The sequence below is a fragment of the Myripristis murdjan genome, chromosome 19 (assembly GCF_902150065.1).
Source record: "Myripristis murdjan chromosome 19, fMyrMur1.1, whole genome shotgun sequence".
Classification (NCBI taxonomy): Eukaryota; Metazoa; Chordata; class Actinopteri; order Holocentriformes; family Holocentridae; genus Myripristis; species Myripristis murdjan.
Window position 1 is genome coordinate 21619307 of NC_043998.1, and position 27608 is coordinate 21646914.

The 27608-nt window shown below is 41.8% G+C and overlaps 2 protein-coding genes across 3 annotated transcripts; both read right to left on the reverse strand.

Moving 5' to 3' along the window:
* Positions 1-503: 503 nt before the first annotated feature.
* Positions 504-16886, reverse strand: cbx7b (chromobox homolog 7b). Of its 2 annotated transcripts, XM_030077643.1 has the most exons (7): positions 16517-16886; positions 11775-11818; positions 10796-10861; positions 10011-10077; positions 8426-8801; positions 6698-6914; positions 504-1688 (listed from the first exon to the last, which is right to left on the reverse strand). In XM_030077643.1, the coding sequence occupies exons 1-6, from the start codon at positions 16583-16585 to the stop codon at positions 6715-6717; spliced, it is 822 nt and encodes a 273-aa protein (XP_029933503.1). In that variant the 5' UTR covers positions 16586-16886; the 3' UTR covers positions 504-1688; positions 6698-6714. The 2 variants fall into 2 exon arrangements, with proteins under 2 accessions (XP_029933503.1, XP_029933502.1); XM_030077642.1 differs by lacking the exon at positions 504-1688 and having other exon boundaries at positions 1810-6914; positions 16517-16885.
* Positions 16887-18724: 1838 nt separating this feature from the next.
* josd1 (Josephin domain containing 1) lies at positions 18725-26189 on the reverse strand. The gene is made up of 5 exons (XM_030077641.1): positions 25992-26189; positions 23980-24975; positions 22132-22260; positions 20474-20668; positions 18725-19731 (listed from the first exon to the last, which is right to left on the reverse strand). The coding sequence occupies exons 2-5, from the start codon at positions 24375-24377 to the stop codon at positions 19629-19631; spliced, it is 825 nt and encodes a 274-aa protein (XP_029933501.1). The 5' UTR covers positions 24378-24975; positions 25992-26189; the 3' UTR covers positions 18725-19628.
* Between the last annotated feature and the right edge of the window lie 1419 nt (positions 26190-27608).

Genomic DNA, 27608 nt, shown 5'->3' on the forward strand with positions numbered 1-27608 from the left:
AAAGTACTCCTGAGCTACTGTACAGTATTGAGATGTTTTTCTAAAGGTACAGTATGGGGTGTAGTAGGTCATGAGCACCAATGCGCCTTTTTCTGTGTATTTTTGACAAAGTTTTAGGGAGGGGAGGGAGGGGACGCTGCAGCGAAGTCACACCTGAGCGATCTCAACACGCACATGAAACACGTGCACAAAAGAAAAGCCGAGGCAGACGGTCGATCTGAGGTGTGATCGGAAAGAATCTTAAATTTGGTCATTAAGCTTTTTATGGAGAGGATTGAAGACACAATATTCACATGCTCACTATTTTTCTCAAAAGGTTTCTGGGTATGGGGGCGGGGGACTCGACAGAACCAGGTGGCAATATATCTTGAGACTTATTTTATAAGAAAAAACAAGGAAAAACTCTGTCTTTTATATATAGATATATTATTTAATTTTATTTTTTTGGAAATAAAACTTGAAGCTACAGGAATTATTAGATAAAAAAAAAGAAAACTTTTTTCTTTGTATTGAAGATGTTATGGTGATGCAAAACGACACTGCAGACAGTCATTCATTTTGCCCAGGGGAGGCTGTGGAGTGTATCATGCCTTTTTTCTTTTCTTTTCATTTTTTTTTTTTTTTTTAAAGAAATGTTTCATGTACATGAATATAGATGTAAACATACTGAATCACTGTACAAACCGATGGCAACTGAACAAATAGTTTTGTTTTTATCATTTCTTCTCCTAAAAAGAGACTGGAAATAAGAACTATTTAAATATTTGTTTAGTATTCAAATGGAATCTTTGACCACTTTTTCGTTCTCTTGTTAACAATTTTGGTGCTTGCTGAGAGAAAGCAAAAATTAAATAACTGTTGCTCCATTTCATTAGTTTCTTTTTTAAGTTATTTTGGTGGTCTGATTTTTTTTTTTTTTTTCTTTTTTTTTTTTTTTTGCCAATAAATTAATTGTACAATAAAGTATGTTTGTACCATTGGAAAAAATACTTGATTGTTGCATGGTTGTTGTTCTCCAGACACACGGAGCTGATGCAACACACATCTGAGCATCAGGCGGCGTAAATGAGGGCGTCTGCAGGTCCTGAGACGGTCTTTGGTGATATTATCAGTCATCAAGGCCTTGAATCATTTTGAATATCAGCTTTTAAAGTCTTAAATATGTAGCACTGTTCTCTTGGTGAGGAAATAATCCAAGTCTTGAAGTCTATACTCTGACAGGTGTGTAGTTTTCTCTTTTTTCAGTGATGAAATCAGTCTCATTTTCCAATCTGCCTGGCCTTATAAAGTTGATCTAAAGGGACGGTTCACCCAAAATGCAAGAAAAGACTTGTGCACTCAGAAGAACACCGGCAAATTATATCAAAAAAAGCATCAATTGCCTCTGTTCGCACCTGTTGGGGGGTGTACTGATACAGTTTGTGTTCTTTGGCAGGAAATAGTTCCCCCTGCTGTGCTGGGTATCTGTGTCGATGTTTGTCCACATTTGATGGTTTGAGTTCCACAAAGCAAAACGACACCCATCCAGCCCCGGCGTGTTTGGGTTTAAGGAGACCGACTGGAAACCTCACCAAATCACACCGAAAATAGCTAGAAAGATCGATAGATTGCACCTGGGGTTGTTTTTGTATTTTAGGTGAACTGTTCCTTTAAAGTCTTGCACTTAAGAGATGGAACTTGCAGACGCCCTGTAAATTAAAAAAAGAAAAGAAAAACAGTCAAAACAACCACTTCCATCCATGAGTGAAGTGTAAACCGGAGCGTTCGGTCACAGTGAAGGAAGAAGTGAACACACTGGCGAGAAATGAGTCATATTAAACATGAGCAACATTTATTTTAGTATTACAATAGAAATATTCTATACACACTGACACTTCATAGAGCAGATAATAAGCAGGTTCACTACGTCACGTAAAGTGCAAGGTTTCTTCGCTCGGTGGATGGATGAGACAGCACAAGCGACCACGTCAGGCGATCGATATCTAATCCCGGTGCTCGTTTTGGCGTTAGCGATGGCGTCAGCTCGGCCGGCGGTTATCACAAACTTGTATAAAAAACTATTCGATCCGGTCATCGTCATCGCGACAAATAACACAGGTTTCTCCTTTAAAGAATAAATAGTTTACATTCAGGTCAATGTAGAAAAATAACCACTAAAAATACATGTTCCCCCCACCATCCCCTCTCCTTTAATGTCTCCTCTAACTTCAAGTCTTAATGAGATCATGCGTTTCGAGATGCACAAATCAAACAAGCTGGGACAGAAATGGTGTGTTTGTGTGTGTGTGTGTGTGTGTGTGTGTGTGTGTGGTTTTCTAAGTTTGTACGGCTGAGAGAACGACAGAGGGACAGAAAGAGAGAGAGAGAGAGAGGGAGAGATTAGCCCTAAAAGCTCCACAGGCAGAAACAACCAAAACAAAACAAAACGAAAATTGCAACATCAGGCACTTCCATTCCCTGCAGCTTCATAATCACACAGAGACAGTTTGGGATCACGAGACGCTGACCCATCATCCTCGGTGTGGAATAAACAACTTTCCGGACCAATGGGACGCCGCTGTGGGAGATTCCACAGATATGACACATCGAGTTAGCCCTTGTGTCCACCGGGCAGGGAGCCAGCGGGGTTAGACCGATACACCAGGCTGATAATTCAGCTTTTATTAAACATCACAGATCAGCTTTCAGCCGTCACTCACTGCTGATATGAAGGGATTTCCTCCTCAAGCTGCACAAAAACAGCCTGTCAACCTGCTTTCCACTTGGTGGTTCTGTGTTTTCTGTAATTAACTGTTTCATTCAAATGCAGTAAAGTGCTTCTAACCTGCAGGTAACTTCATTAGTCTGAATTTAAATGGGGAGTTTTAGTATCCCATGGAGGCTTGGGCCGATAACTGATAATATTGAGTATCATGATATTTGCAGCCAAATGCAAATATGACAAAGCAGAATGACTATACAAGACAAGCCTACTTATTCTGACGCCCTTATTCTCAAAGGTAAGTTTCAAGTATCTGCATCGGTCACTGTAGTTATTTAACGTCCAGTTATAACAGGATAACTAAATATTTTTTGTGGTTTGTGCACTTAAGAGCTTCTTTGATTTAATATTGATTTTTGTTTCAGGCTTATTGTATCATTTAACTTGTGTTTGATTAAAAATGTTTGTTGCGGCCAGTGGCAAACCACCTGTTGATAGGATGTGAAAAGATGCACCACTACAGTAAAAGTGTACAGGGGGGAATTCTGGTCACACACGACACTTTTGACTGATTTGCAGTTTGTGCACATGCAACATTTCAAGCTTTTGTGTTGTTAACGCTGCAGAGCGCCGCCTCCTTGAGAGGTGACTGGTTCTTTGATCCGTACCAGGCCGTTTTTTTACCAAATGAGATTACAGCTCCGGTAACAGAACAGATGTTTTTTTTTTTTTTTTTTTTTTTTGATGATTGGTCTTGGTGATTTGTCAAAATTGTGCAGAAAAAAGTTACTTACAGAATTTTAAATATAGGAAATTTGAAGAAGAATAATTCAGAATAACATAAAATGACGTGATAATATCAAATACGGTGATATTTCAAAGCCACAATATTGCAAAATTATGTTTTGGATATCGCCCAAGCCTATGCCTTTGACTTCCTAAATGCTCTCTCAGAGGCTTTTCCACCCTGACCAGAGTAGAGCTCAGTCACATGCAATTTTTGATATTGAATATTGGGGCAAAATATTGACTGTCAGTGACTTCAGCCCTAAAATATCAATGTTGGTAAGAGCCGGTCGAACCCTGGAGGAGCAGCTCCTGGTGGACACACAACCCTTACAATGTAAATATGACAGTGCAATTCCATAGTTCAGTTCTCAAGACTCACAATCGAGTTTTCTCCATGTTTGGTGCAATGTTCAGGTTTCCCTCTCACGGTCTCACACACACACACCACGCTTTGTGTTGAAGGACAGGACCTGGGAGGTGGACACGGAGGATGGTACGCCGGTGCGCTGGTGCAGCTGTACGGGCGGGGACAGGCATGCAGGCGCATCAAGCCTTCTCTCGGAGGATTTTGAAACGCATACAAGACTAAGCCACGTGTTGTACAGTCCTAACAGTCTATGTGTTATTCTGTTTTGTTTTTTTTTTGTACGGGTTACAGGTACTAGCACTGCATGTTAGTATAGGACCGACAGCTATGCTCACCTCACTGTATATTTATAGAGTTATGTACAATACACTCGAGTCCGGTCTTGAACGGTAAGCCGTAGTGTGGAAGAGAGACAGGAGCCAGCGGCTGCGCTCACATGCACAGACAATCCCCTTCAGAGCAGGTTCAAAACACACACATGAGCTCATCCTCTGAATTAAAAAAAACAAAAAAAAAAACAGTTAAGTATTCTCTTTTGTTTCCTATATTAAACAGATTACTGCTTTCACTTTTGACTTCCCTGCACAAACTCAGACGCAGGGCTACAGGCATAATTTGATGTAAAACAAAACAAGTAAACAAAAAAAACACGGCACCGGGCAGTTAATATTATTATTACTGTTATTAATTATTAAGTAATTATTAGAATAATAACTGTTATTCCGACTGGGATCCTAAGTTCTTTTGCTGGTTTAAGAAGTAACTCAGGCAAAGACGGACAGCCACAGGTGGACAGGAATATTCTGACATCTGCTTCAGAGACCCCCCTGCAATGGATTCTGACTTTCTTTATTTGATGTATTTCCTGTTGAAACAGGAAGTTCACGCGGGACACGGTGCGGGGGAGGATCGCTCACAAGTGCAAATCAACAGGATCTCAGTTTGGGAGAGGGAGTACAGGTGGATGAGGAAAGATGTTTAAAGATTTGCCAAGGTTTTATTGGTTGAAATTCTAACGAGCGCCCACCAGTGCAGGATGATGTCACTATTTAAAATACCCTGTTCAACAGGAAGTAGAGGTCATATGAGGTCATTTCTGGGGGAATTTACAGCAAAACTGAAATTCTGTTTGGATGTCTAGTTCCCTCATTTGTATCTCTCCACTCACGTCCGTAGGAAAAACGGTCCAAAAACGACACTTGTAGCACATAAACAAACACTAACAAAGTGGAATATAAGAATATATAAAACAAGTCCTTAAGGAAATTAAATGTTTCTTATCTTGTTATTTTCTTATGTGAACTGGAAAGTAGATCCGGCAGGTCGTGTCTACAGGAAACTTCCATGCAGTGACCTTGCGCCAGGAAGAAACAACTTAGTACAGTATTTTTGCAATACTTGTACTTACTAATGGTGACCAGAATTTGTTTTTTATATTGATAATTTGTTTTGTTTGTGTTTATTTCTGTGCTTTAAAGTGTTATTGTGGGAGCTGTTCTGAGCTACGAGACAAAACAACCACCTGCCAAAGATCAGTTTTGCTTTAAGGTGCTTTAAAGTCCTTTCGCTGACAGAACTTGATAGATCGCCAGGTGCAGAGATGTTTGCCTTTAAAATTCACTTTCTGGCCCAAACTCTGCTTTGGAACCACAACTCTACCCTACCACTTGAATTACGAGAAGCCAGCTACACACACACACACTCACACACACACACACTTGAATTTTTTTGGTCAACATCAGAGCAACGGAAGACAATTCTACGAGCGAGTGACCCACTTTACAAGGCAAATCCTTCTTGAGCCATCAAAGCAAATAACAAAGCAGTAGGATTGTCCCAGTGATTAATTTACCTCCTCGCTGGACGTTTCTGTCCTCTCTCTGCTCTAATCAGATGATTTAATTTAGTCTCAGTTGGGAAAATTGGACTTTATTATTTGTGTCAATTACAGGCCACAGCGAGCTGTCGATGCTGCAGTTTCTTGGATGAAGAGAGGAGCATCCCTGCTGCAGAAAAAAAAGCAAACTCCAACTGATCAGTCCAAACAAGAACTTTTTTTTCGGTGTTCTTCTTCATATTTTTATAATTCTTTTCAGTCTTTCCAATCTTTCTGCTCTGTGTGCTGAGACCAGGTTTTTCTTTTTGTACTGGCTCTGTTTGTAAGATTTAAAAGATTACACAGAATAATGAAAAGAGAAAGAAAGTCGAACGGAGTTGTTTCTGGAATTAATCCACCCTCCTACTGAACACGCTTGCCTTTTCTTGTTCACTTACTCGCTGTATGTGCCCCGCCCCTTTTCAGAGCTTCTCATTGCTGGATTTCATATCAAAGGTACTAACTAGTGTGGATAAATTGCAGTCTGAGTAAACAATGGGTATACTTACTGCCCTTGTATTAAAATTAACTGCAAAGAGGAAAAAAAATGACAACCTGTGTTTTTTTTTTTCAGTCAAAACCGACCAATTTCATTCAGATCCCATGCTACAAAGTGCGCTGGAAGTGGAAATAAAATAATAAATCAGCAAGACGGTGGCGTGCGTGTTGCTTAGGGACATATTACGCAGGTAGAGGTAAATAAAAGTGAGAGATTTTTTCATGCCTTTGTTGTTAAGTCGCAGATTATCAAAGCTGCATGTGAGCAACTTAACCCAAATTAGCTGTGAATGGGAATTGAACTGGGTTTCTCTGTGCATGTGAACGCAGCCGCTGAGCAGCCCGCAAGTGGCTGGAAGAAGCGGGACGAGCAGAGTGAGAGAGAGGTCACACAGAGGGAATGAAAACATCAACACCGGCCCTTGGCGGCCGTTCACACACTCTTGCCTCCGACCCCCCGTCTCACCCCGGCACCATCGTGTTTCAGACCTCCAGGCCCCAGTTTCTGAAGAAGCCTTTGGCAACCAGCGCCTCGCGGAAAGTCACTGTGAGGGAGTTGATGGTGACGTCGGTGACTGTCACCTCCCCCGGACTGAGGACGGGCCTCCAGACGTCCGGCCTCTCCGCCGCAGCGACCTCGTCTGGTCCCGTCTCAGAGCTCCACTCCTCTGCCCTCTTCTGTCCTGAATGAGAGAGAGAGAGAGAGAGGGAGAGAGAGAGAGAGAGAGAGAGAGAGAGAGAGAGAGAGAGAGGTCGGGTTACAGTCAGGCAGTGATTGCATCAAGCCCGTCACGTGTTTTTTTTGTTATTGAGTTAACCTCCCCACACTGACCTGGAAAGTTTATCGCTGCTCTGTTAGATGTCATAAACTCACAAAGGCAGATATGATGTGTTTGCCTTCAGGACACAGAGGGCTGTGAGCGCTGCCAGGACGTTTGGGAGGACACGAGTGCCCTGTTCTGCAGCGCAAACCATCATTTAGAGAAGAGACATGGGGGGGAGGGGAGGGGGTTCTCAATTTAAAACCACTGCTGAAATGGATTTGACTGTGAGAATCGTATTGTTCTGCTACCTCGTCTTGTGACGGTCAATCTAAAAATAGAAACTCTAAGTCCTACTTTTCATTAGAAGACTGTTTTCACTTTGTGCCACGTATATCTCCATATAGGTTCATCAATAATAGACAATTATCTGGAGCTTCCCTGAGTATCTGAGGTCTTCGTTTATCACTTCTTTTGAAACCTCAAATGCTTTGTGTGTCTCAAATATAAAGACTTAAGCCTAAGATAGGTTTTACTTTAAAATAATAATGTACATCATTTTCATGTAAATAAATGTGTGTTTTTGTCAATTAGTGTAAGACAACAGTGACTTCCAATATGACGGGTATGATTCGTATTGATGTATTGCAATTCTAGAGGAACTGTGATTCAATATTATAAAATTATGGAATTATGGAAAGCAGCTGAATCACACATCCTAAGACATTTATCAGCAGCGTAAGTATCGGTTCTGGGTCAGCATGGTGATATTGAAACTGTCAAACAAAATAAATTGCACATTTGTAACAGAATCGACCCCCAAACCATCCCATCCAGGAAGTGATGCGTTTCCTGCTGAAGTGGTTTGTTTGGATTAAACAACACAATATCTTCCTCATCCGATGTGAGGGTCCAAGGACAGAGGATGTTGCATTTCCTGTAAACCCCTTTGCGACAAATTTGTAATTTGTGATTCTGGGCTGTATAAATAAATAAAATTGAATTGAATTAAAATTGAATCTAGAAAAAGATGAGGGAATTTTTTAAGAAATGCATACTGAACACAACAAATTAATAAACAAGTGTCCATAGAGAATCTCGTGTATAACCACTTTGATGCCTTGGCATGTTTTTGCTGATAAAGCACAGGCTCTGCAGCAGTTATTAGCATACACTTCCACGCATGACAATAATTAGAACTGGGGTTAAAAAAAGACCAAAAGATCAAACACAGGGTGTTTAATTTGACCTCTGGACGACTCGTCCTTTAATCGGCTCAGCATGGCGGAGCTTAGTGTTTTCTGGTTGTGCGCCCGGAGCAGCAAGCCCGTCAGCGGCCACTTGGGGCGACAAACAGCGCCGGGCGAATTCTTGTGGCAAACTGGGTCGTGGTGGTGATTAGAGTCTCCTGTCTGACCAACTGACACACTTACCATTCAGAACGCCGCCGCTCATCTCCATCCTCGTCTCCCTCTGGGCTTCCTCTTGCTCCTCCTCCTCCTCCTTATCCTCCTCCTCTTGTTCTTCCTCTTCTTCTTCCCTGTCCTCCTCAACCTCCTCCTCCTCTTCCTGGCCTTCCCAGTCCTCTTGCGTCGGCGTCGGAGGGTCTGAGTTAAAGCAGCTGAACTGCGACGTCCTGGGTTTGTTTTTGTGGTGCGCCAGGCGGGGAGGGAGGATCCGTCTGCAGGAGTCGTATGGCTGATGCTCGTCCTCGGGAACCAGCGAGCGGGTCAGGGAGAGACGCAGGCTAGGCAGGGGCTTCTCTGGGGCCTTGTGGGCGCTGCGGAGGTCCATGGTGTAGATGGTATCCTGGAGCAAGAACAAAAACAGAGACACAGGTGTCATTTGAGGAATTCCTCCTGTAAACCTGGTCTACTACTGTGAGAGCGAGAGACAAAGAGTCTTTCTCAGTACCAGAAGTTAGTTGATACCGTTACCGATCAAACTCCTCAATTCTTGATACCTGATTTGATACTAGGGCTGGGCGATATGGACAAAATCAAACATCACGATGTCTTTGACCAAATACCTCGATATCGATATTGTGACGATATTGTAGGGATAACTATTGGTGTTGTCACTTACACACAAAACACTTTTGCTAAATCTTAATATGTAAAGCAGTAACATGGATGTGATGATCAAGCAGGTGCCACGGAGAAAAATACTACAACAGCTATAGCAGTCTAACAAGTTCAGAAAATTGCATGTCTTTACTGCAATGCAGCCTTTAAAACCAGGAAAAGACGACACTTATGTCATACACTGATATTAGAATATCTGAAATCCTAGACAATATCAGTTTCATGTCATGATATTGATAGGATATCAATGTGTCACCCAGCCCTGTTTGATACCATGGTGTTGGTATCAGAAGCAGAAATCCGATTCAGTGCATACTCCTTTAACTGAAAACGTTGTATAAGCATTAAAGGTAAATATGCACTTTATGTTTGAGTATTTAAACACACAGGTTAAACATTACAGTAACACTGAGGAAACACTGCGGGGCCAAGTTGCCTCAATTCTAGCAATACTAAAAACACAAACATTGGTATTATTTGCAAAGTTTAGTATTGACTTGGTACCTAAGTGTTGATTCTTGTGAAATCCCAACTTTCTCGTGTGTGACATCATCCACTAGTGCAGGGTGATGTCACTATTTCAGATACTCTGTCTTACAGGAAGTAGAAGTCATGTGAGGTCATTTCATGGGGACTTAATGTTCACATTTGCTGAAAGAAAAGTGTTAGCCTGTCAGCAAAGTGAAACTGTGGCAACAGAAACAGGCTTGTGAGTGAAAAGGTTATTGGTTCAAATCCATAGACCACTTGGGAAAATGTGCATGGGGGATGTTAAGAGAGTTAATGGGACAGAGGAAGTTTGCTCAGCTGTTATTTTGCAACAAGCACAATGATTGGATGACACGACCAATGTGGAAAAAGTAAAATGGTGAGACTGGAGTGTGACTTGCTGGGATGTAAGCAGATTAAGAGAATCTCTGCCCTGCAAAATTACCTGTAGAAGGAGCCTTTTGGCTTTCGATCCTCTCCTCCTGTGTCCCAGAGCTCGGTCTCTCTGTTCTCTATAAAAGCCAAGGAGACTGTTAATAGGCTGGCAGCACAATGTCCTCTGCACATGCATTCATCAGCCATTTACAAGTGCTATCTCAGGCCCTGCTTACATATCAAATTTACGAGCCCCTTTCTTGATGTGTTTCAATGTATTTCCATTGCACCTGACATGAGAAATCTGTCTTAAAATTCTCTTTTCCCTGCCTCGCTGCAGATTCCCCTGTGTTACATCCCCTAAAATTGTTTATACACCCTTTAAACCTGTGAGTAAAGCCTCGGCTAACTTGTTCCCCTTCCACAAGCATCCTGATTATCTCCATGTCTTGTCCCAAAGCTGCCTGCCTCCTCTTTGTTTTGCACTTTTAGTCTGATATGTGGAATAGAGAGGTATTTCATTTACACTTCATACTTTCAAACACAAACCCCACCACTTTCAGAGGTTTTTTTTTTTTTTTTTGCTCTATGATATTACAACCTGATCAGCAGGGCATGCATGTTAATGCAGGTGGAAAGAACCACTTATCAGAATCTTTTAGGTTCCCTGATCAAGTTTCCGTGGTCTTCAAATTCATGATCATGAGCAGAAATGATTTAGTGAGCAAACTGTGTAACGACAGGATTCATTTCCACAGAAAATCCCTGCTCCTGCTGGGGTCAAACTCTCTTGGTCTCTGGCAAAAGCTCTGTCCATCAGACAAATATTACATGTTGTTCTGGGTCTTAACTCACTTCTCCTCATAGGCTTGCACCAGGCGCTGGTCCAGAATGTGTTCCTCAGGTTCCCATGTGCTGTATCTGCACAGGAATAAAATAATAAAAGTATCATAAAAGTGTTTTAAAGTTCTCCCTTCCTTTGTCATTCATTCATCCATTGATTTATTCACTGCAGCATCAATTAATCAGATCATTCATCCGTCCATAAATATAAAAAAAACTTCTTCCAGACTTTGCAAGGAATGTTTATCCTATTCCTATTCCCAGCCCAAGAACACTGTAAATATTCTTTTTTTGTACTGTAAAAGCCATATGTTTTTCCCCATAAAAGTCTCTTTCCAGAACATTTAATTATATGTTGGGACACATATATACTAAGATCAGAATGGGCTCAGCAGCCCTGTCCTCTTCACTTCTGCCCCAACAGTAGCTACTTACTGAGCAAAAGGTCAAAGCCAACAATAATATCTACAGTAAGGCAACCACAACATGTAGAAATTTGGGTTTTGTCTTCTATAATTAAAACACAATTTGGAGACGTTTGTTTTTCCATACTTTAAATGACCATATTTACTTGTACCTCATTATACAACAAATGGTTCCTTTTTAGGAATCAATATTTAAGGAGTAACAACCTTCAACTACATACATAAATGTTGATATTTCAATTTCTCCATAGTTCACACTTTTACAATCTACTTAATAAGCAAAATTCTCAGCAGAATGTTAACACAACTTAATAATGACTTTTTTAATATTCTGCTTTATTGCTTTCGTTGCTTTTTTTTTTAAACTAATCTTATTACTTATTTAGAAAAAAAACAGATGTGAGCGTACAAATATTTTTAGATTTGTGTGCTTACATCATATTTTCTTTTCCCCCTTTTTCTTGCATCCTATTACTTTTGAAGCTGCATGGGCAGAATTTATCCACAAGGATCAATAGGGTTTTATGTCATGTTATCCAACCCTCTGCTTGAGTGGACATACTCACTTTGGAGGCCACCCTTTCCACTTCAGCAGATACTCCACATTCCCCTGTAAGAAACACAAGGTTTTAATAGCAGCATCAGGCCACAGGTTCATGTTATATACAGGCAGAACATTAACTCTGCTGTCCATTCCATGTCTCGCCGTGTCCCACTGAACTGCAAGTGACATCCCGTCTCCTCTGCACCGTGTCACAAGAGATAAAGAGAGATGAAACATAATCATCCCTGGGGGGGAACAGGCTAGTGTGTGCAGTGTGTATCGTGGCACGACATGTGTTGCTGATGTGTTCCCACACCAAAGACACCCAGACTCCGATTCCAGTGTGTTTATCACCGCTGTAGGACAGTGACGACAAAACAGCAAGACAGAGTGAAACTGAGAAGAATGACTTCATTATCCTCGTCTTCTTAATCTCCTCTCCTCACAAAGGTGTTGCTGGTACACAGGTGGATGGCAGATATTGTTCTGGAGCACCTGTGGATCTAATTTTTGTAAAAAAGAAATTAGGCTGTAGACTATGTAGTGCGATGCCAAAGGCCATGACACACAGTTTACATCCTCTCCCTGCACTGCTGGACGATATATATCATGTAGTAATGCTTTTATGCATTTTAGTGGCAAGTTCTCATGATTAAAAGTACATCACGTAATTTTGTATTGAAGTGAGGACCTTTTAGACTCAACTGCCAAAAATTGTAGAATAAGCATGAAATTTGGGTTTACATGGCTCTCATCGTCGGCCTCACTCACTAGCTGTGGTTACATGGACAATATTTCTTTAACCCGGCCGAAAACGATTAGATTCCAGCTTCACTGTTTACATGGAGGCTAAACAAAGTGATCTGATCTGATGTGTGTTTACATGACCCAAAGCTTTTGATCAGAATAGAACTTATCTGACAAAGTTGTTCTGCCTCCTGGGAAGCATCTTATCTGGCAGAAATATAAATATAATCCAGGTTAAGTCATTGGCTAGTTTGGATTTTTACTCTTATAACAGGCAACCTTCAAACTTTTCCAGCAGCATTTTTATTTGCTTGATGAACAGGTGGATTCAGGCTTTGTTCGTCCCTTCAAACAACTTGTTTGAACAACTTGTGGTTTTGAGTCTTTTGATCACAGAGCCATTCAACAATCCTTTAAAGATTTAATCTTTACAACAAAAAAAGAATGTATCTGCCACAGGCTGGTTGTGTTTTGGTGCCACTGTGTTTCTGTCCCTCCTGGAAACTCGTCCTGTCGCCTGATGTTCCCCTCACATGGGGCAAACTTGCACAGAAAGAACAGATTTATTCCAACCAGAGAGAAACCATCAGTAAAGTGTTTACATGCTTATTAGGTGCTAATATTTTCCTAATGAATGGATTATTAAAAGTTTACCCCTTTCAACCTGATTGAGAATTCATTCTGATCGGGCCGGTGACTGAGACGGTCACATGAGGCATTTTTATTCTGATTCTGATTCTGGGTTATTCTGATTATTTCACTGTACCTCAAAAATTTTGGAAATTGAAATTGAAACAACCTCCACATTATTTAGAGGGATAATGCATACTTTGAAGCATGCAATCTCTATAACAAGACAATGTCGATTAACCAGATAGACAGTAAATTGGTGGTGGTGGAGCTCATAACGGCTGCAGCTAAATGAAAAGTTTGCGTTCCCATGCTGACTTTTAAGGTATTTGTACGGCTGCTGGAGTTAAATAATGTCAGATTCTCCCCTCCTCACAAATTTAATGTCTTTGTTAATGATAAAAAGCCGCTGACATTTTGGCATTTTTCAACAAACCTGCAGTATCAGATGCATCAGATATCTTGGCACCAGTTCACCTCACCGATGCAGAGTGCTTGTACTTCGGCCTGTTATCGGTCTTGATATCAGCACTGATAATAGTATTGGTGCACCTCCAAAAACCACCCTGATTAGCCGTTTGGGAGCGCTACAGTTACAGGTCAGAAAATTTGCTCTCAGAGGTGGTGTCTCAGATACCTCTATCCTAATTTTGTCGAAACTTGGCAGGACGGTGCATTTGGGTGCAGTGTTGTGGTGTTCCAAAACAGTACACTGACTGGCCTAATGGGGGCAGTATAATTAAAACCTGTGACATAGTTTCTGTGTGGTTCGATATGATTTTGATGAAATTCAGAGGGATGATGCATCTTGTTATTGACTGACCCAAAGGTGATTCATGGGGCATGACATGGTTCTTGTTTCCTATTTGCCCCTAAATGCACCTTGACTAGCTGAAAGTTTTCCTCAAAACTCTCACTTATGGATTTCAGGCAAGAACAAAGATTGAGCAGAGGTTTAAACTTCCCAAAGCCAGTTCAGTTGTTTTATGGTTGATATTAATCTTTATGACATGAATCCCTGGTAGCCTATACCTCATAGGAAGTAATATCAAATTGATGTATGTTACATAAGAATCAGGTCTTTTAAGGTGAGAAGCAGAAATGAATGGGTTTCTCTCTCTCTGTTCAGATTGGTGGTTGCTTGCCTTGTGATGATCATCACTTACTTGCTGGCAGTCTTGTTTTTACTCATCTTTTATTTACAACTACAAGCTTGAGTGAGCGACAAGATGCGATGATGCCACTTTAAGGATATTCTTGGAGGTGAATGGGTTTCTGTGTAGGTGGATGTTGCTATGCCATCCAGTAATATCTATAATTACCAGTAATGTGAAATGTATGTCTTCCATATACCAGCCAAGGCACCGAGAGTTAGTCATCCTCAGTGACATCATCCCCTAATCACTTCCAAGCTCTGATAGTTATTCCCGATGAGTGAGCTCACTGCGTTTCCCGACTTCACTTCATTTACTCCCCAACGTCATACAACCCACAGGAATTTTACAGTGTTTTTAATTTTACTAAGTTCTAGGGCATATTAAAAAGGCATAAATGTGTACTGGGTGGGACTTAGGTCATCTGATAGAGAACAGCAACAGCAGCATGCAGTGCTGCCTGTTACTTATAAAGCCTTTAACCCTTTGAATCCTACAAGTCTTTTTTTTTATTTTATTTTATTTGTAGTTTTGTATTCTATTTAATCTTAATTTGTGTAATTTTTTTTTTTTTTTTTTTTTTTTACAAGTTTTTTGGGTCATCTTACAATGTTCTAGTAATTTTGCAGGAATTATTTGGGGGTAATTTTGTGATAATTTCTTGTAATTTAATTGTAAATATATAATTACAAGTATTTTTGTGTTATTTTATTTTTTACCTAATTTATTTATTTATTTCTATTTTCTCAAGTAATGTTCTTGTATTAATTGCAAATTTGCAAATTTTTCCCATGTTTTTGAAATAAATGAAGTGAATCTGCTCAGGTTTCTAAAGGTTAAATATTATACACTCACTGGGTCGTGATTAAACTTATGGACCTTTGTCTTGTGTCTGTTTTAAAAGGCAAAGACACCTCAACTCAGCCTATCTACTGACACTTGTAGTTCAAACTGCTCTTGTTTATGCAGCAGAGTTTGGGTGAAATCTACATAGTCCAGTCCTAGACCTTTTAATTCACTGTTATATAGTAACCTTTTAATTCAAGGTTACTATATATATAGTAACCTTTTAATTTACTGTTTAAATGTCTCTTCTGGCATTTATTCCTTATATTCCTTATTAGCGCATATCAAATCAGATAATGTGTGATATGCATGTGTAAACAGAATAATTCAAAGAACTTGTAATTGACTTTTTTCTTGTCTTTGTGTGTGTAATCATCTTGTGAATTTTTATAGTGATATCTGAAAGTAAAATTTTGAACCCCTTTCCCCTGTGTGTTAAAAACAGTGATTTTTGGTAATATGTGGTCATAAATAGGTGATTTTCAAAACTTTCCACCAATGGGATTTCTTGGGACTTTTTCCCCTCACTCAGGACAAACTGAGGATACAAAATCAGTTGAGTTTGCTTCTCTTGCAATTTGTCCTAGGTTGACTCCAATTTTGGCCTAAAATTACTGGACTAAACCTGCACAGAAAAGGCACTGAACTACTAATTAGAGCTGAAACAACTAGTCAGTTACAATTACAATTCAATCAGTCAATCATATAAGTCAGCTTTTGTCTATAAAATGTATCTGTCATTAGTTTTAACATTTTATAGATAACAAAATAATAATAATAAAAAAGAAAGATTAATGAGAGTGTGTGTGCGTGTGTGCGTGTGTGTGCGTGCATGTGGTAGGGGGTAAAGAGGAAAGTGCGGAGTCCCCTCGTGCGTGCTGGACCCATATTTCCTTGCTACGCACCTGCACGTGTCAACACGTTCCCACCAGCTAAACCCGAAGCTAACTGGCCAACGAGCAGGTGTAAACACAACAACAACAACAACAACAACAACAACAACGTCAAACCGAGGTTTTTTCCTTTTCGTGTGTTTACCCCAGCAGCACCTGGCATGGCACACTGCAACGCAATGGCAACACACTCCACGTTATTAAAGGGCCATCCTCTGGTTAACCCGCCCCCCCCCCCCCCCCCCCCCCCCCCCCCCCCCCTCCTCATCCCCTCCCCTCCGCTCCCTTTAGATAGGATAGCCTACAATTAGGTAACCAGATTAGTAGCGCGATTCCGTTAATCTCGCTGGGGCTTCATTATTAGCATTTAAAGTACCTAGCATCCCGCTCAGCCGCAACAAAACAAAACAAAACAACACGCCGAACTATCCCTGTCATTTGTTGACATCGTCCCACTAGCTAAACAGGATGGGTCCTGCCAGATAAACGCCTACCTTTCTAACTCTTTTCTTCACGATTGATTCCACAGCGAACACTTGCTCGCCGATCGCCGACAGCTCCATCTCCGCGGCGGCGGCCGTTACAACTGTCAAAGTGGCGTCTTCTCCGGTACCAACTAAGCTAACTGTTAGTGACAGCGGTGCCTCCGTCCGCTCCTGCCCGCTTCCCCCGCTGCCGCCGTGTTTTCCTCACAGTTTAGGGCCCATTTATCCAGATCTACTTCCTTACGCCGGAGCTTTCCGTGCCTCCAGTGACTTTACAAATCTGCGACACATCTGCACACTGCTTGGCGCGCCCCCGTCCCACAGGCGCGCTCCACCCCCCCCCCCTCTCTCTCTCCCTCTCTCAGTGTTCTGGAAGCTCGGAGCGCTCGTGGAGGGGCCTGGGGTCCGCGCACGCGCATCATCATCAAAACATCCGTGACCAGGTGAGGCAGGTGAGGTTTCTGATTCATTCATCCGAAGAGCTGATGATGCAGCAATACTCCCTTTCCCACAACGAGCGCATGTATGCATAAGGTGCCATTATATATATATACATATATAATTTAATTATAGTATATATTATTTCTATGCAAAAAGAGCAGAAAATACAGTGACATTTAATCAGGACTCCTGGAGTATTTCCTTTTTTATTTATTTCTATGCAAAAAAAGCAGAAAATACAGTGACATTTAATCAGGACTCTTTCTTTGACTGGGAAGGGATGAATGAGTGGGATTGGATTGTCATGGCAAAAAAAAAAAAAGAAAAAAAAAAAAGAAAAAAAAAAAAGCTACTACAATGTTGATGTGAGTATAGTGAGGCATTGTAGTGATGAGGTGGTGAGTCTTGGCCAAAACCTCAGCAATCAACCCAGAGAACACCTGTGAATGTCAAAAGTGAAGAGTTTTATTCCAAAATAACACATACACCATTTAAAATAATATCTCTAAGACTAATAATAATGTGACACCTGCTATTTAGGATCAAAGGTAACTTAAGTCCTTGGCTGACAAAATGATAACATCATTAGAGGCGAGATCCTTTGTATTTTAGAGGCTTTTTTTGTGAATAAAAATCTGTGCTTTTGGAGTAAAACTCCTCATATACGTTCAAACTACACAGCCCAGCTTCATCCTCCAGAGCAATGTGTTATGTTATTTTCTATGTAAACAAGTTAAGGCCAATATTGTCATGAGTAGACAATATACAAGTATGTATAGAATAAACAGTTTCTCTTAAGCTGATAAATCTATAAGCTACAACCGTCAATATAAATCTTTCATAAGGCTCATTTCACAACGACACCACACGTCTGGCTGGACATGTGCTTGCAAACCGGCCCTTAGTCAACTTTCACTTTTTCTTTCCTATCAGACAGTGTCTTTTTATAGAAAATGCACTCCCTTTCAACTCCCTTCTCAAACCGACAACTTCCCTTCACAAGACCAACAGAGTCAAACTGAAACCTGACTTCGTACACACTTGTGACCGCCTTAACTGTTCAAAACTTGCTGGAACAACCTCTGGTGTCCTCTCTCTCTCGACTGTATTTGGCAGGTTTGACGATAAAAGTCGTTTCAGCAGATGAGGAGCCCCGCTGCAGCCGGGCTCCTGTGCTACAGAGGGATGCTGCGGTGACTCTTTGGACCGCCCATGTGCCAGAAATTTGTCTCCCCTATTAGAAAACGTCTCCCATGGTGTGTGTGTTCTTCAAATTGTGGAGAAATTGCACTTAATAGATGGCACACAGGGCTGGGCAGCAGACAAAATTAACATCACGGTAATCACATCATATCATATGATACTGATGTTGTGAATATTCACTTTAGGGAAGTTTCAGGTCTCATTTTGGGACAGAGTTTAATTAGAATGTACTTGTCATGTATTTACACAACAAACATCCTAACTCAATAATCATAATTCATCAGCAGCAGTGAATTAGTGCCCAGCCCTGATGACAAACAACAAAATTAATTTAGATTGTGACAGCGCTCTTGCAGCATCTCTGGATGCGTCTGGTTTAAGAGAAGATCACAAGCAAGCACAACATCCGTTCATCAAGTGGCAGCTACATAGGTTACTTTCATTCTTTGTCATCCTGGGAAATGTTTTTTTCCAACACTGTTTTAAGTGTTTGAAAGACCAATAACAAGAAAACAAACCACAAAATGTACAGAATGACACTTTTTTTCCCTGGAGTGAAACTGAGGCGAAAGCTTTTTTTTTTTTTTTTAAAGGGGAGACAAATTTTGGCATAAAACTTATTTCTTGACTACTAGACTAATAGTACAGCACAAATATGGGCAAACATCCACTAGAGGGAGTGCTTGTCCTGGGTGTTGCATTGCTTTGTTGCCATATAAAACTCTTGTGTCAGTACAGACTTGGTACAGATCAGTCTGTGCCAGCAGGGTGGTGGGGGTGAAATACAAAGTTGGCAATGTGATAAACCACCGATTTTGACCTGTGACATCAAAAGGGGACAGAGAGGAGTAAGATGGAAACACAGTCACGCCCAGGCAAGGAAGGACACGTTTCGCTGACAGGGAAAAGAGAGAGGAGGAGGAGACAGAGAGAAACACGAAGAAGACACACATCAGTGAGCGTCAAACGACTGAAGCAGGGAGGAGGGAGACAGGCGGGTCAACACAGCATTTTACATACAGCCTGGACTCCCCATGACTTTGGAAAGTGGAACAGTAACATGTACAAAACAAACAAACAAACAAAAAAACTGACATTGAAAAATAGTAATAATATATATAAAAACACATAATACCAGAAATCATAACATTTTCATACATTTGAACTGTGTTGTAAGTGTTGTGATTCTTTGTCATCTCCCTGTATGTGTGTTTGCTTTCCTTCATCGCTTTGTGTCTCAGTAGATAACAGAGTCCAGCAATGATTGTGTAAACAAAACCCAAAAAGGGGAGAGAGAAGAAAAATAAAAACAAAACAAAACAAACCAAAAAAAAAAAACATCTGCAAGTCTGCATCCATGTGATTGGCTGTGCACGATTCTACTCCCTCTCCCTTTTATCCCGTGATTGGCCCCCGGCCGCCCGTCCCGTCCCGTCCCGGGGAGGCCAGCTGGAGATATGATTGGCCGAGTCGCCCCTCAGCAGCCGTCAGACCGCCATGTCTGGTGTGCCTCTACTTCCTCAGAGACGACCAATAGGAGTTCACAGTTCTTCCCTCGCAGCTGGTGACGCAGGAACTTCCTGTGATGTCATGAAAATGGACGACGAAACAGGACAGTCACAGCAAAGACAGTGAAGTGTGAGATGCACAACTCTTTAAGACTTCTCTGAAACCAAAACGTTCACAGGTTTAGAATAAACTGTAGGGCTGGGATGGTATGTTTATATACGTACTGCGATTTTTGTTTTTCATTTAAAAAAAAAATGGTCTCACTACAGTGAAATAGCTATTATGGGGGCTAACATCATCACACATGAATGAAATGTGGCTCTTTGAATCCAGAAGAGTCTCAGCTTTCCAGTCAAACCCAATTTATGCAACTCCAAGACTGTTTAGGCCCCAGTTTGCTCTGGCACTCCATGTGACTAACATTACCTCAAAGTGAGAAAATTAGAACTTGTAGCTAAAGGTAAACAATAAGAAACTCCTGTAGCTACGCAGGTTTGGCAGTTTTGTTTCAGAGCTTGATAAAATCTACATGGAATATGATCTAAAAATAACGTACTGTTTTGAACTTCCTAGTTTTGAACCTTCCTAGTTTCCACAGGAAGTGCATTGAATAAATACAAGTTGACTACCTGAAACAGTTCCAACAATAAATCTGACTACATCAGCTCTGCTCATTTTTTTCCCTTAAATTTCCCTTTAAGTAGCTTCAGGCTAAGAAAACCCATGTCTCCCCATGCTGTAGTAAAGTGGTGCTCAAAAGGGGGTGCGTGTCCCCCTAGGGGTACGTTGGAGTACTGCGGTTGATTTGCCTACCTGAGCTCGTCCGGGTTGCCGATCGGTTGGGGGCTACGTAGTTTGGAGTCCAAGTTGTAATAGACTCCCCCCACCTCTCTGACGCCTATCCAGTGCTGGCGTTTGAGCGGCAGCCGCAGAGGCCCCCAGCGCAGGTTGGACGGCACGTTCAGGATGAAGCCCGTCACGTTGGACAGCTCGATGCTGCCCACATCCCTGCAGAAACATAAACAGACATATAATTGAGTTTGGCCTCGTCAGTGCAGCGCTGTGACGTGCTTCTCCTTGCATTTTCTGTTGATGGAGTGTGAGCTCCTGAGTTCGGCCACGGTGCCCATCATTGCTCATGCTGTTTATTCTAATCAAATCAGAAATATAACATGTCTAACTTGTTGTGCACCCAAGGATTCTGCAGACTGGGGCCTAAACAGTCTTGGAGAAGCTGACACTCTTGTGGATTCAATGAGCCACATTTGATTCATGTGTGATGATGCCCCCATAGCAACCATTTCATTGTAGTAAGACCATTTTTTGGAACTTGACGACACTGTATAAAATGACTTATTGTGACCTCGAGGATAATCACAGCTTTATGGAACTTACATCCACACACTAGAGGATAATTCAAAAAATAAAAATCGCAATGAATCGCAATCTTAAATAGCAATAATTCAGAATCGCAACACATATCGAATCGGCACCCAAGTATCATGATAGTATCGAGTTGGGAGATAAACATATTGTCCCAGCCCAGCTTACTAACCTTATTTTCTTCTTCTATTTATTCTAATCAAACCAGAAACATAAAATATATTGCTTCATGTGCACCCATGGATTCTGCCAAGGAAAGAGCTACCAGACCCTGAGTGTAAAAGCTTTCATAAACCGGATATAAGGAAATCACAGCTGTTACATCAAAATGAACAAATTGAAGCAAAATGAACAGTTATTTATAGGAAAATGTTAGGGAGTATCACTTTAACAGTCCTTGACATCATCGCAGAGAAACAGGAATTTGGCTTTTCTGATAACGTTAACATTTGATTGATAAAAGCAAGCCTCCAGCTGTCAACAGTCATACTAATGAAGGAAGTAAAGATGCAGATAAGACTTATGTCTTAGCTTTTGTCAACTGACGGGATTGTGCAAAGAAAACAGTTCCTTCAATCAACCAATCTACAAAACATTCCTCAGAGACGCCGCTGATTAGTTTGCTTACTTTCAGATGAGGCCACACAGAGCCTCTTTACAGCATTTACCCTCCATTTACATTCAAGGCTGATGCTCTTAAAGTCCTACATCATCAATGTTAAGACAATATATAATCTAGACGTGCAAAGGTCAGAGCCAAAAGTGCTCTTACATCAGATTTTACAAAATATTCTTGTGACCCTTGAATAATCACATAAGATAGGGAAGTGGTGAGCAAAGACACAAGGAAAGAGAGAAGTGGAATTTTTTGACCTCAGTCTTCCTAACTGTCCTATTGATCATTTGGTAAACAACTAGATTAGCATGTTAGTGATAAAATACTACTGGTAGGCAGCTGATATGAACAGAGCTGGAAATGTGAAAATGGGCCAAAATCCCTCCTTTCCTTACTACATTTCTTTACATTTATAATTAGGCAATGTAGTATGAGAGTGAAGATAACGGCAGCCACACCTGGCCGTACGTACCTTCTTTTATCCCACCACACGGCCTCAAAGCCCCGCGTCTGCAGGGCCGCCATGATGACATTAACGTCATAGTTCCCATTTCCCAGCATGCTCTTCTTGTGAGGTGTCACCAGGGTGCCAGGAGAAAGCCTGTCAAGAGAAGACAAAAAAGATGGAGAGTCATAATTCACAACACTGCAAGAATATCCATGTTAGAGATGCACCAACACTTTTCCAATGCTGATACAGAGCATGAGTTGTCACCAGTATTGAACAGATTTGATCACTAATTGTTTTCCCTGTGTAACAGTGTAGGCTTGGATCATTAGTTTGGGGTCACTGGACACAGTAAATGATATAAAATCCTTCTTTTTTGCACCAGGAACATATACATCTCTAATGGATTAAACAGAGATTCAGCATACAGCCAGTTCATTTAAGTTTTTAAATTGGCAGGTCTAAACACTGTGTCTACTAGGACTTCACCAAAAAAGTAAAAAAAAAAAAGCTCTGTCATACAGGAGGTGATGTGTTTTAAATTTCCAGCAGCAGCAGCAACAGGTTTGCTTGGAATAAACACAAGAAAAACTCGGTAGATAGCGTGAGCAGCGAAAGCCACCGTGGTTGAACGGACAAAAGAGCGCCACCTAAAGAAACTCAAACTTTATCAATAGAAAATCCAAGGAAAAAGATGACACACTGGTGATGTCTGGGAAGTGCAGTAAAGAAACACCACAGCAATGACCAAATATAAAAAATGAAAATAAAAATTCAGACTTGATTCTAGTCATTTCAAAAGTCCTGAGTAAAGTGTCAAACCAGGGTGAACCGACTTGATTTTCTCCATTGTTATTTTGGCCTGTGTTCCTCAAATGTTGTGGAACAAAAGACAGATTTTATATCATTTACTTTGTCCAGTGACTCAAAATTACAGTGTTACACAAAGAAAACAACTGGTGATGGGATCAATACTCAATATTGGTCAGCAGAGCCGGCCCAAGCCTTAATGGGGCCCTAAGCAGAATTTGACTTGGGGGCCCACCACCTTGGTGCCACCAGTTGACTCTTGTCAATGCTTAATCATTCACACACCTACTGAAAACCCAACACACCCAATACCAAGTTTATTAGCTGTCGGTGTGTTGCTTACGTCAAACCAGTGCGTGCCAGTGTCAGCCTGACATGTTTTCCCCTGCTATGGCATTTACTCTTAACTGGTAGTGAACTCACAAGGATGGTCTGGTGTTAATTTGTACGATAATATTCACAGTGATATACACTGAACATGGAGTACTGAGCAGTAACAAAATAAACCAGCAGACATGCATTTACTGTAAACAGGTTAACCACTTTAACTGCTTTTGGTTTAAAAAATTGGGTAGCCATTGAACCCATTTTCATTCATCTAAATGGCCGTGTTAGTTTTTCCCTTGACAAAATTTAGCCTAAGTTGGAGTGATATTTAACTCCCTTGCGATGGATTCCCTCGGGCGTCAAGAGTATCTTTGTATGATTCCATGCTAACTTTAAAAATAAGCCGCTACTGCTGCTGAAAAACGGTATGTCGGCTGGGCCTGACAATGCTCTCGGGGGCCCCCTGGTGGCCACGGGGGCCCTAAGCAGGTGCTCGGTTTGCTTATACATCGGGCCGGCCCTGTTGGTTTGTATTTAAAGCCTTGTACTAAATAGATAGAAATCAGAGAAAACAGGACAAAGGGTGGCAAGAGGGTGAAACAAACGCGGAGGAGAAAGTATGTGAGAGAAAGAGGCAGGTGAGGTAAAAGAGAGGAAAGAACTGGGACGGCGAGGTGCACACACACACACACACACACACACACACACACACACACACACACTGTCCCTGCTCACCTCTGGTAGATCTCCTGCAGTGTGTCCCTGCTGAAGGCCGTCCCATCCTGGAAGACGTTGTTGAGCGCGTGCAGGGCGCACAGCTCCCTCCGCTGCTTCTCGTGGTAGATGGACGGAGAAGTGGCAGAGGGTTGAGGAGGCGCCGGGGGGCTCAGCGAGGAGGAAGAGGATGAGAGATCTTGCTGCTGCTGCTGCTGCTGCTGCTGCCGAGAGTCCCGGGGATCCCTGCACCTCCTCTCCTCTGTTCCCACAACCCCCTCCTGTCCTCCTCCTCCTCCTCCACCGTCTCCTCCTGCTCCTTTCTGCTTGCTGACCTTCCAGGGCATGCAGCCCAGCTCCTGCAGGCCGCCTCGCCCCTTCCCCTTCCAGTCGCCCGCCGAATATGGAGCGCTTCCCATCCTGCCGCCACCACCACCACCACCACCACCACCTTCACCTTCACTACCTTCACAATGCTACATCGGCATCATGACGACCATCACCATGGCAACCTCTCAGCCGCTTGGAAGAGAGGAGCTTGTGTGTGCGTGTGTGTGTATGTGTATGTGTGTGTGAGTGTGTGTATGGAGAGGGGGGAGTGGCCGGTGCGAGGTAAATGAGACCTCTGCCTGTTTAGTGCAGCAACACCTGCTCTTTCAAAAGAGGGGATGAGAGCGAGCAGAAAAGGTCAAGGGGGTGAAAATACGCAGGGACTCAAACTGGGGCTGTCAGCACACAAAGGCACTCCAGGTGCAGCCGAATAAAGAGACAGCCGCTGTGGAAACACTATAGCAGCATCACAAACAGGACCCAGCCACGGGGGGAACAACACTACTGTAGCCTTCGCTCCGTCTCCATCCTGTGTGTGTTTGTGCTGATGTGTGTTTCCAGCCACTCTCTCAGCCTATAGCCTTGCAGGTCTTTCCATCGCCGGGCCGCCGTCCATGAAGCGTTACTTCCTCTGGAACGGACGTGACGGGGATTTGATGCTGAGTGGACAGAGGGGCCTGGAATCAGCTGAGAGGAAGAAACAAAGAGGAAAAAAGAGAGAGAGAGGAACAGAAATACATTTTAACTCTTTGAAAAATTTTATTTCACCGTCTGAACAAACTTCACTTTATTTCTTTTTATTTTTAATTTGTTTTGTTTTTTGTCATTTTCTTGCATTTTCTATATCTTTTGTGGTAATTTTCTTGCAATTACATTTTAAATATATAATTATGTCAACAAAAAAATATCTCTATAAGGGATGTAATGGCTCAATAAACCCACAGTTCAGTTTGTATTGCAGTTTTTGGGACACAATTAGTACATTAGGGAGTCTCTATATAGTAGTATATATATCGAGTGTATACATACATACATCATTTTTATGTATGTATACACACATATTACATTTACACATTTTATATATTTATACATGTATTTATGTATTCATTCTGATAACAGTTTCATTTTTTCTAGGTATTCTCTCTTCTTTTTTTCCTAACTATGCACTAATTTTCTGGTAGTTTTCCTGTCATTTTTGTGCAAATATTCTTTTTTTTTTTGTTTGTTTTGCATATTTTGCCCCCACATTATTTCATTGCAACTGTCTTGCAGTGTAATTCTAAATAAATAGATAAACAATATTTCTGACAGAAGTCGGGTGAATCTGCTGCTGTCGTTGACGGGGGGGGCAGCTCCAGGCTGCAGGTGAGATCAGAGCAGGCAGCCCAGCCTCCTCTCTGCTGCTCGGCTCACACACTCCAGAGGAAAAGGTAAACATTTCCAGCAGCAGCTCGGGGCTGGACGGAGGAAGCAGGCTGTTTTAGCAGCTAGCGAAACTAGCCGCACGAAAACACACCGTTTCAGCATTAAAATACACCTCCATTGTGGGCGGCTACTGGTATATACTCCGATATCGAGCTGATTTCCACGATAAAAGCCAAAAATGTGCCTAAATGTGGCTGGCTGCCCCTACGTGACTCCCGTGCCCACAGTGAGCAGCCCCGTCGCGGGTGAACTTGGTTCCTGCGGTCCTGCTTCCTTACCGGAGCCTTTTCCTGCCCTCGGGTCTCCCGCCGCGGAGCTGTCACCAAACCTTTCCAAACAAAACCCGCTCTCTGCCGTTTTTTCCAGAGGCTCCTAAGTCCCTTTGTCTTGGCCACTTTTTTCCTGGTAGATCTTACTCCCCCCTTCTCTCTCTCTCTCTCTTTCTGTCGCTCTCGCTCTCTCTCTCTCCATGGAGCCAATGAGACGCCACTGCGCATGTCCGCGCTGCTACTGTCACCGTGACGTCAGAGGCAACGCCGCCCCTCCCACGAGACTGCGAAACCTCTCTGTGAGGAGTTCACAGGACAAACTGAGAGCCTTACTACTGTCTTACTGTCTTTACTACTGTATTACTGTCTTTACTACTGTCTGACTGTCTGTCTTCATTTCTGTCTGACTGTCTTTACTACTGTCTGACTGTCTGTATTAGTCTTCATTACTGTCTGACTGTCTTTACTACTGTCTGACTGTCTGTCTGTCTTACTGTCTTTACTACTGTCTGACTGTCTGTATTAGTCTTCATTACTGTCTGACTGTCTTTACTACTGTCTGACTGTCTGTCTTCATTTCTGTCTGACTGTCTTTACTACTGTCTGACTGTCTGTATTAGTCTTCATTACTGTCTGACTGTCTTTACTACTGTCTGACTGTCTGTCTGTCTTACTGTCTTTACTACTGTCTGACTGTCTGTATTAGTCTTCATTACTGTCTGACTGTCTTTACTACTGTCTGACTGTCTGTATTAGTCTTCATTACTGTCTGACTGTCTTTACTACTGTCTGACTGTCTGTCTGACTGTCTTTACTACTGACTGTCTTTACTACTGTCTGAGTGTCTGTCTGACTGTCTTTGCTACTGTCTGACTGTCTGTCTTCATTTCTGTCTGACTGTCTTTACTACTGTCTGACTGTCTTTACTACTGTCTGAGTGTCTTTACTACTGTCTGAGTGTCTGTCTGACTGTCTTTACTACTGTCTGACTGTCTTTACTACTGTCTGACTGTCTGTCTTCATTTCTGTCTGACTGTCTTTATTACTGTCTGACTGTCTTTACTACTGTCTGACTGTCTTTACTACTGTCTTACTGTCTTTACTACTGTCTGAGTGTCTGTCTGACTGTCTTTACTACTGTCTGACTGTCTGTCTTCATTTCTGTCTGACTGTCTTTACTACTGTCTGACTGTCTTTACTACTGTCTGACTGTCTGTCTGACTGTCTTTACTACTGTCTGACTGTCTGTCTTCATTACTGTCTGACTGTCTTTACTACTGTCTGTCTGACTGTCTGTCTGTCTTTACTACTGTCTGTCTTCATTACTGTCTTACTGTCTTTACTACTGTCTGACTGTCTAGTTTGATAGTATGATTGTGTATTAGGGCCATTTTAGGGGAAAAATTGTGAAGCCGAGGGATTTATATTCTGAGAAAAAAAAAAACACGGAAAAATTGTGATTCTTTTACTTTTTTTTATTTTTTATTTTTTTGCTCAAGGAACAACATCGCTTTACTTTGCTGAATCCGGTTCTTGGTTCTTGTTTCCTTGACCAAAGGGGAAAAAATAAGTTATGGGAAAAAACTCAAAAATTCTGAAATTATAGAGGCACAAAATTAGGAGAAC